Source organism: Vicia villosa, linkage group LG2 (assembly GCF_029867415.1).
Source record: "Vicia villosa cultivar HV-30 ecotype Madison, WI linkage group LG2, Vvil1.0, whole genome shotgun sequence".
In the NCBI taxonomy this organism is placed as follows: domain Eukaryota; kingdom Viridiplantae; phylum Streptophyta; class Magnoliopsida; order Fabales; family Fabaceae; genus Vicia; species Vicia villosa.
The window spans coordinates 147,815,750-147,826,235 of NC_081181.1; the positions used below are offsets into that span (position 1 = coordinate 147,815,750).

At 36.3% G+C, this 10,486-nt stretch overlaps 1 protein-coding gene across 2 annotated transcripts; it reads right to left on the reverse strand.

Moving 5' to 3' along the window:
* Positions 1-3,163: 3,163 nt before the first annotated feature.
* On the reverse strand, positions 3,164-5,094 carry LOC131647001 (uncharacterized). 2 transcript variants are annotated; one of them, XM_058916917.1, is made up of 2 exons: positions 4,939-5,094; positions 3,164-4,520 (listed from the first exon to the last, which is right to left on the reverse strand). In XM_058916917.1, the coding sequence occupies exon 2, from the start codon at positions 4,499-4,501 to the stop codon at positions 3,593-3,595; it is 909 nt and encodes a 302-aa protein (XP_058772900.1). In that variant the 5' UTR covers positions 4,502-4,520; positions 4,939-5,094; the 3' UTR covers positions 3,164-3,592. The 2 variants fall into 2 exon arrangements, with proteins under 2 accessions (XP_058772900.1, XP_058772901.1); XM_058916918.1 differs by having other exon boundaries at positions 4,929-5,084.
* Positions 5,095-10,486: the final 5,392 nt, after the last annotated feature.

Genomic DNA, 10,486 nt, shown 5'->3' on the forward strand with positions numbered 1-10,486 from the left:
GACTGATGTAGGAAGACTGGTCGCGCGTATCGAAGAAGAAATTGTGCATCGAAAAACATTTTAATATTTAAAATGTTTTTTGTTTTAATATTTAAGCAATTTCTATTTTATTTGCTTTATTTAATTTTGTTTTGGATTAAAGGCCCATAAGGCCCAATAGGGTTTCTTTGTTTTATGTATTGAAAGACTTTTGGTGTGTCCATAAGGATTATCTTTTCATATAATAAAATTTGAAGTTTTCTTTATTCCTAGTGGACTCTAGAGCTTATCTGTTAGGTTTTGCGCTAGCAACCCTGTGTTTTATTCTATGTTTGCGCTTACAACCCTATTTTTTATTTTAGGTTTAGCGTTTGCTATTCCCTAGGGCTTCTGACTGCGTCACAAAATTATCTAGATCAACACATTGATGAATTATAAAGAGTGTTTTATAATTATTTTTCTTCAATTCTTTGTGTCCATCCTATTCTTCATCCGTTGTGTTTTTTGCAAGCGGTGTTACTCCTTCTTTCGCAAGATCCCAAAGATCTTGATAATAGAAAACCACCTTCATCTGCTTGCACCAATTCTCATAATTCTGACCCTTCAGAATTGGGAGACTCGTCGAAAAATTTCGTTTCGATGATTGATTCCACGAATCTCTCAGCCAGTGCTCTAGATACTACATGTTGGAATTAAACCCAAAACTTTGAGTAATGCTGAATCAATCTTGATGAACAAGATTTTATCTCACCGATTGAATTCCTCTTGTTCTTCACTCTTCACTCAAGTAAAGCAACCAACCTTAGTTGCAAGATGATTATTGCACAATGACAATGAAAAGAGAAAATAATCGGGAAAAGAGGATTAGGGTTTGAATCAAAAGAAAGAAGAGTTTGTGAATTATGCAGAGTAAACTCTCTGCTCTTTATTATGCCTACTGCAGTATTATTCACATATTTAATAGCAGGGGTTACTCCCTCTATTTATAGTTGAGCTTGCTTGCTCCATAAGACAAAGCCCAAAAATACAAAGGCCCGAAATACAAAAAATAAACCTAAATCAAAAACCTGTCGGGCTACCTGCTTCGACGTTTCGACAAATGACTGCCTCGACACCATGAATTATTATAATCTCAACAACCCTTCCAACAGGAATAAAGAGAATTAATATTCTATAATATTATCTACAATTAAGGATCATAACTCCTTATTTATAAGAATTTCATATCCTTTCATGGAGAGTCATGATTATTCAACTTTTTTTATCCATCACAAAATAGAAATAAGATTTTGATATTTGTACAATATTTTTCATAATAATTATACTGCCATAACTTTAAATTAAATAGATTATTTTAATTTGGTTAATTAAATAACAATACATTAATTTATTATATGTGTTTCGGACTGGCCCAATGGCTAGGTATGGTCCAATTCACTTCTCCACCAAGAACGACCCAATAGCCTTGGCCTAACCAGCTGAGGGCAAAGGAATCTTGTTTTCCTCCTGCCCCTATATCGAGGACACGCCTTCATCTGGCCCGAGGACAACATGTTATGGCCGTCTTCGGCCAGACCTCCATCTGCGCCAGCAGCGTGGCATCCACTCTGCTCGCTGGGTACCTCTGCCGCCCAGAAGTACGTCTCTGTCCGACCAATGGTTAGTTTCAGACAGCCTTCCGAGATTCCTAAATATACTTATAGAATCCTGACAATCACGCATTTTGGACCTAGATCTATGATCCAGCCCAAAACGTGGATAAATGGCCAAGCGTTGGGGCAATATAAAAACTCTCTCATTTGAGAGGATCACACAATTTCAAACACTAGAAATATTCAAACGTATTTGTGCTCCTACTTACTTGATCGTCGGAGTGCCTTGAGGTACATCCCCCCTCTTCATCACCAACATTGTACTCGAAGCCGCTGGTCATACATATTAATCAACCGATAAGATCAATATGTATGACTAAAAAAAATTTAAATAAATAAAATATATATTTTAAACAACATATAATAGATATATAAGTTATATGTTCGTTATACTTGATACTTTTAAGATTTTAAACGAAGATATATTGTTGAATTCACTAACAAGGTTTGGCATGTAATGACACTTAGGTTTTGCTACTATATGAAAAAGAAAAATGAAAAAGTGAGCGATTGAAGAATGCGGCAAAAAGTGCAAATAGATTATTAACAGACAAGGCAGTATACATAGTACCATTGAAAAGATTTAGAGAGAAGTAATAATTGTTATTCTGTTGGAGTAACTGCACGCTGTCTCTGGTTGGTTGGTCCGCAATATAATATATGAACAAAAAATATGAAACTCATTAGTAGAAGTAATATAATTGTAACCAAATATCAAGCCGGGTCCACTAACCGACCCTATGTTAAGGAATGCGGATCAGACACTTCTCCCTATACAAATATCTTTTTCTTTTGAAAAATAAAGAATTTTAAGCCTCCACAGTTGTAGAGTTTAAAGATGGTGCATTGATAGTATAAACTAAATTTATATATATTAATATAATCAATTAAAATCTTTATAATTATTCTGTCATATTAATTTTTTTAAATTAAAATTGTATTTTAATTAAATACATAGTTGTGACATTGTGAGTACATATTCCTTTTTCTCATGGATGTATATTATACTCCTTCCGTCTTATATGCAAAATTATTTTTTAAATTTATTGAATAATTAATGTATCATATCTACATAATCAAAATTATATTATTTAAATTTAAATAATTGAGGGTTTAAGTTTTAAAATTGTGCTCTCCTAAAAAATATCAAGATTTTTTTAAAAATTAATTAATTTAAATATAATTTTTATTAAAGAAAAATATTTAGGTTAATCCCTTTAAAAGAGGTTTATCACCATGCATTAATGTAATTTGAAATAAATTGTACCTCTAAAAATTGAATTTATTATTTAATTTCTTAATTTTCATAAAAAAAACATACATTTTAAAATTACTCTCAAAATCACATTGTTGATTTTAAAAGAGTCGTGTAACTTTATAAGCAAGGTAGTGAAGCTACACTTGATGGTTTTACGTGTGGTTTGATTGTAACTAGCAAAGAAGTGAAGCAAACGTCTTCCACGATATCCAATTGTCATCTTGGACCCACCAACACAAAACCCTCAAACATTCCATCATGTTTTGCCTCCAAATATTAACAATAAAATTACAATATCATTGTGCTGCTGTTGTTATGTATCATTTCATAATTAAAAGCAAGAAAATCAAAGACAATGATAGGAGTAGCAAAAACTACTTGAACACCAAGGACATCATAGATGTGTTTCATGCGACCACCAAAAGCCAGAGCCAAGATAATGAGGAACATGAAACCATAGCTTATCTTCTGGGCACCATGGAACTCTTTCTTGAAGTCTTGAGCATAAAATCATGTTAAGTATACTCAAATGCGATAATGTTAGCCTGTAAATGAATCAGGCTTCATTTTAAAATGATACATTGCACGAATAGTGCACTCTAGAATCTAGTTTCTGTTACAATGGTCCGATAAACTTATTAAACAATTAACATTTGAAAAAATACCGCCCCGAGGATGAAAAATGCTAGGGAAACTAAATAGTTTAGTATTTCCTTCTCCATGAAGTCCACTTGAGTTGGAGCTGGTACCACAAAGGTGGTATTCCCAGCACCCCTCGTGCTAGCCTCGGATCAAATACATCAAATTGTACCCGGCGTAGGGAGTCCAAGAAAACCTGAGCAGGCACAGACGGCAGGAGCACAGGAAGAGCCTCGGCAGGCACACTGTTAGATAATTTCCGTGCCTTTTGTAAGTGTGCATTGGCTACTGATGCCATTTCGTAAACTGTTTCACAAAGACCCTCACGAGAATCCAGCCATCTCTCTTGACCTTCCTGCTTAACTATTAGCCCGTGCTTAGATGCTATTGCCCTTGGTATGTAAGAAAAATGTCGGTTGTGACCAGCGTGATAAGGCAGCGATTTAAGGAGCAGAAGAATACCGCTAGCCTTGCCAATATGTGAAGCTGCGTGATCAGCAGCAGTAGACATGATACCACCGGATTGAAGTGTCAAATATAGCATAGTAGATACAGTGTCCTCAGCATATTTCTCCAATTCTTCCATAGTTTCTGGAATGTCGGTAGCCTCTCTTCTTGCATCGTTGATCCGGGCTTCAACAGATCGTTTCAACCATGTCTTACTAATTTTGGTCTCTGATATCACGTGTGACAGGGCCAGCGCTGTTGGGTGTTCAATTAATTTATTGGCAAATATTTTGTCTATGGCTTCCTGCCACCACACAAGGCGCATAAGACCAATCCTTGGATCTGAAGCAACATCCATAGCTCTAGCTGTTTCGACATTCAAGGCACGGAGTGTAAATGCAGCCTTCCGCAGAGATGGAGGCAGTTCAAGAAGGCAAAGATAGTGATGATAATCATAACTTCGCACTTGTTGTACACAATGGGAGAGAGCCGACCTTAAGTTACTAGATGCAGAACCGCCACTCATTAAATCCTCGAGTTAATGCCTACATATGAAAGTTACATCAATTAACAACCCTGCTAAACATCAAAATGTAACTTACTAGTGGAAAAGGTAAGACAATTGTTTAATTCAAAAGCCTCTCTTTCTCCTTATTAACACTCTCTTTCTCCTTAGTAACAAGTCAAACTAATACAAATTTTAAGAAATGAAAATAGAAAATGTTTACACAATGTAAACAAACCCTAAATTGAAATTCAATATGCTATTACAGATAGATTTGAAGAAATTGAGTGATGAAAAACAAGCACTACTCCAAGAGATTTAGCGCAATGCAGCTATGCTCTACTGCGATGCAATTCTCGGATTGTAGAAAAAGCTGTCGTGGCAGCAAATCGCGCTGAAATTGAGTGAAAGGGAAATACTTGAAATTGAAGAAATTAAAAAGGAAAACCTGGACGGACTTTCTCACGGTTCCTGCCGGCCGACAACTAGCTCCGGCCGAGTTTTCCGGCCAATTGAGTTGAGTGCGACTCCGATTCAACTTGTTTCCGATCCAACAAGCGGCTGCGGAGGTGCTGAGTTTTGTTTTAATTAATTGTTAAAGTAAAAACTGTATTCATCTTTGTCTATCGAATGATAATGGGCTTCATCAAAGGAAAATAGATTGGGCTTCTAATAAAAAATTTCATATCTAAAAATTGGTTTTTTCCTGCCACACCTCAATTTATACCTAGCACCTTCCATATTCAATAATATTCATGTTGTCATAATGAAAATTTAAGTCAAAAAATAAGTAATTTAATCAAAATATCCAATACATAGCAAAAAAATCGATTGTATATATGAAAAATCCAGTTCAGCGGATATTTCAAAATGTCTGGAATATTTGTTTAGTACAGAAAAATCTTTAAGTTACTAGATATTTAGCCCATGAAAGAAAAATTTAGAAGTTACCGGATATTTAGCCCATGAATGAAAAATTCAGTAGTTGTAAAAGAGTAAAAAATTAAAAGGTTGTGATTTTCCCGATACTTTTATACGGTTGTGATCAAGGTTGTTAAAATCACGATTTAAAACTTAAACTCTATAAACTTTACGTTTCTAGGTCATTATTTCATGTTAAATCGTAGGTGAAAACTGTTCTGCACTTACTCAATAGCTGAGCATGGCTCAATTCGCTTCTAAATTCAAGACTGTCCAAAAGAGTTGACTCAATCATTGGGGACAATGAAAGGCACTTTTCCCCTTCTACCCCTCAGCTAGGCACGCCTGGTCGGTGGGCCCCATGGCCAACTAGACCACCACTACCCTTGAATTGTCTTTCTACTCGAACCAACAGCTAGTTTCACCTTGCCCGGGCAGCCCATCCAGGATGTCGAGCATGAGCTGCTTATCCATGCTTTCAAGCAGAATTCCTTGCAATTACCTATTTTGGGGCCTAAATCCTGGTTGCCCAGCCCAAAAATTCTGACCAATGGCCATGCGCTGGAGGCACTATAAATACCCTCTCATTTGAGAGGGTTAGATAACTTAAATATTATCCTCAAACACTTTCATGTATCTCTGCACCCTTTCCGACTTTAACATCGGAGTGCCTTGCAGGTACACCCCCTCCTCCTTGATTCCAGCATTGAATTCGAAGTCCCTAGCCCACTTCAGGTTTTGATCAACTGGTAAGATCAGTGGCGTCGTCTGTGAGAACTCTCTTCTCCCCATATTTCTTTTCCCGGAAACTAAAAATCAAAGCAACTTTTCAAGATTCCTGTCATGGCCAGTCATAATGAAACAATCCTCCCCAGACCATCATCTCGCCCGACCACAATGTCAGCCTAGGCAACATGGACCCCTTCCTGAAGGACGTTGTCCCCTTGGCAATCAAGAAACGGGATCGCACTCCTCCCCGCAAGAGCTAACGCTCCCTGGTGACCAAGAAGAATAAGGGAAATTCGTGATCAGAAGCGCAATGCATGCCTCCGCCTAAGCCAAAGAACCGATCATGAAGTTCATCTCCACGTCGAGTTCACGATCCTTAACGCGAGAAGTATGGAAACTCTCCTTCTCAATCACCTGGCTCCAGCGACGACGACGAGCCCCATGGTATATTGTCACAAGAAATCATGGCCACTCGGCTGCCCAAAGGGTTGGAGAAGCCCCGACCCTTAGGCACGTAAGACGGTACCACCAATTTGGACGAGCATATTAAGAACATCGATGCTCTACTCGATTATCGGGGTATCAGAGGCGCGGTGAAATGCAAATTGTTCCCCATTGTAGCAACCTGCCTAAAAATTATAACTTAGAGAGTCGCCACCTATTCTACCAAGGCGAATAGGAAACCTACGCAGTTAAGAGATCAGGGTAAGATACTATATTCAGGTCGAGGGAAGGTGTTAGGCACCCTCAACCCTTTCCTAAAGGCTAACATCTCAAAGATAAAGGTTTATGGCAAAAGATAAAGAAAGATGACAGACAGTTAATAGAGTTGAAAGGCTAATTATATGAACATGATTAGAGTTTGGAAGAGGGGGACTCGCCTTTTTGCCAAGTGCCTACGTACCTCCTTATGGAGGATCAGAGTCTACGTAGTTCGGGGAAGGGTTGTACGCCTTAGGATTAGAATTGAAGGTGTTTGAAACTGTTTGTGCTTTGAAAAGCGTTTTTGAATTGTCTAATTGATAAGGATGAAAATCCCTAGTCGAATATTGTGGTTTTGAAAGGTTTGAGAAGTGTTTTAGGACGTGGGCGTACAACCCTGATTTTAGTATGCACTATTAACCGCAATAATCGATTGATTCAATTATCATAGTTAACAGATTAGTAGTTGTATCGTTACCAATTTTAATCAATTTGATTTGATTATTACTAATAACGAATAATAGTATTTTTTATAATTTTTGATAATCAATTTGTATCATTACCCCTCGTAATCGATTGATTCGATTAAAAAGAATAAGGAATTTGAAATGAGGAAATTGAATAGTTAATCATCGCAACCAATGAGGATGGTTGAAACCATTTAACTAAATGGAAATTAATTGTATTTTAATTAAATAAACATTTTAATTAAAGTTATTATTGCCCATAGCGATTAATCGATTTAATCGGCACGAACAACAAATTGGTATTTTAATATAAATATCACATATTAATTTTTATTTATAAAAATAATTATTAATATAGAAATATTATATTAAAAGAATTAATTAAAACAAATATTTAATTAAAATTATTTTAGTTTGTTAGGATTAGGATTCAGTGTGGCAGCTTTGATGGCTTATAATATAGGGAACAAATCCTGGGACGTTTGATCTAATTTAGTAGGAATCCCAGGGCCAGATAAAGGGGTGTACGGTAAACTCCCAAACTAGCGCAGCATATGATCAAGAAGCAATGTTTTTTTCATAAAAAATAATAGGGAGTGAGGGATCGAACCCTCGTCCCTTTGTACACACACGCGCACTCTTGCCATTTCAGCTACGTTGGTCAGTCAATTAAGTAATGCAATCAATATATTATATGGGATATCAAAAGAAACGTATGGGACTTTGGCGCGAAATTCAAACGGACCAGTGGCGTAACGCCACGCCACCTTCTTCCCCACCCAGACCTGCAAACCTCTGCAACTGTAGGTTGTAGCTACGAATTAGCTACGAATCGCTCGTAGCAAACCCAGAATACGAAAAATAGCGAATAGGGCATAGATGCATATAAATGCTTCGCGACCATGGGGATTTCTTCGTCTACTTCGTGCGAATTTAACCCAGCCATTATTGTGACCTAATTTCACTTCTACAAGAAATCCCCAATTCGAAACCCTAGAACTCAAAACGGCCTCTAATGGCGAAACATGTTTCAAACACACAATCTCCAAACAAACAAACCAGAAGCGTTCATAGCATCAAGACAAACCTAAATATGCAATCATATTTCAATGGAAGTGCATGAATTGTTCAGATCGATCAAGTTTTCAGAACAACTTACTTTGACAAATAGGAGATAGTTCTGGGGTTTTCGATGCTATGCAAGTGTCCACACACGTTCAGAATTCTTCAAGGATCCTCATGCAACCTTTCAATCTTCTTGCAATTGCTTGATCCTTCCAAATCAAATCTGAGTTTTTTTTGAAGAATTTTCTTGTTCTTAAGTGTGCACTTCTGGACCGAATTCCCACCCCTAGTCTATTGCCCTCTCTTGTCTACTTATAGTGAATGAATTAGGTCTAAAAGAAAGGTCCAAAACTCCTTAAATCCACCCTTGCAAAATCTTGGAAATTGATCTTTATTCTTGAATCCTAAGCTACTATATTTGGCCAATATTGTATCAATTTCTTCCAATCCACTTATGCACGAAAATTGGATTATATTTGGTCATAAATGCTAATTGAAATCAATCAAAATACATCTTTTACCAAACTATTTGATTTTCCATTTAATTAAATCATTTAAAAATGAAATAAAAATCCTAAAAAAATCAAATAATATGTTTAATTTCGTGGCATATAGTTTTTGGGCATGCTAATGACTTATGGACCAAGATTGCATCAAAAAACCATAGGCCCATTTGCAAAGTTTCTCAATTTGAACCTGCTTTTTTCACATTTTGCCTCCAAAAATCACCCAACTTTGATCAATCATATCTCCCTCAATTTTTAAGCTATGAGGGAGTTCTAAGACTTTTTGGAAACCTCAAGAGGTCCTCTATAAGCCACTTTGGAATATATTTTTCATTTGGAGCTTTTATCTTGATCATATCCCCTCTGACAAAAAACTGCTTTTGAAGGATGCCTGAAAATGACCTGTAATCTTTTGCTTTGTACCTCTCAAATGAAGCATTTCTAGCCTTGGCTTGTGAGACACAAAGTTGTAGAGAATCCAATTTCCTTCCAAATAGGCTTTGAGTGGGGAATTTTTGATGTTCCATGTGAAAGTTATGCCCAGTCAAAGTTGGATTGACTTTCTCCTAAGAAACCCTAATTTGAACCTTTTTGTATTTGTTCATCTCTGAGTTTCTATTAATGGAATCATGATCATTCTTTGATCAAATGACGGTTATTCACCTCTATACTTGATGTTTGACCAATGATCATAAGTTTGAATCATGCTTTGATTGTAGTTGGCCTTTAAGATTGGATCAATTGACTGTCGATCTTGGGATTGTTTGAGCAAAGCTTTGGGATTGAATCTTGAACTTTGAATCATTATAAATGGAATATGGAGGGCAAATTTTGGGGTATGACACCCATAACTCTTTGAAAAACTTCTGTCCTCTAGAAACTGAAGAGTTCACTTCGTTAATTCTTTTGTCAAATCAAAAGTGTACTTGTTATTAAAAAATCAGACAAAAGTCATTTTTTTTCTGAATCTCGTATATCGATGAAATGACATTTTGGTTATGTATTCTCGTTGGAAATAAGATTTTGCAGCATGCTTTACCAAGTTCCCATATAACTTTGTTCACAAGCTTTGACGCTTGCTTACACTCATCTTGAAATCAACAGATAGCTTTAATTCTCCCTCTCTATCTATGATCATTAAACCTTTTAAGAGTCTTTAGTTGGATAATCATTTGAATCTAATATTTTTGTGTGTAGTTTACACTTCCCTTATTTCATATTTATATTTTTTTACTCCCATCATACGTTTATCCTCACATTTATTTTCTTAATCATCTCACTCTCTTATATCATAATGTCTTCAAGAACTTTCCAAGGTGATGAACAACTTTAGTCAGTGACTGCTGAAAAGACTGTCGACCTGATCAAGCTGAAATCATAAGGATATGATCTCTTAAATAATGTACAAACACAAGGATGGGAAATTTATTTCGCTATGTTGATGGACTCGTTTTCCAAATTTGGTTAAGAATTTCTGGATTAATGTATCTATTACACTTTATGGAAATGAAATCCACTCATTTGTGTTTGGACATCCAATAAGAATCACCCGAACCTTTATTGTTGATGCAATAGGGTGCGATGATGTTGGCTCAGTCATGAAAGGCTATGTTTTC

Coding starts and splice junctions, on each gene's coding strand:
- LOC131647001 (XM_058916917.1), bottom strand. CDS start 4,501: ATGAGTGGCGGTTCTGCATCTAGTAACTTAAGGTCGGCTCTCTCCCAT.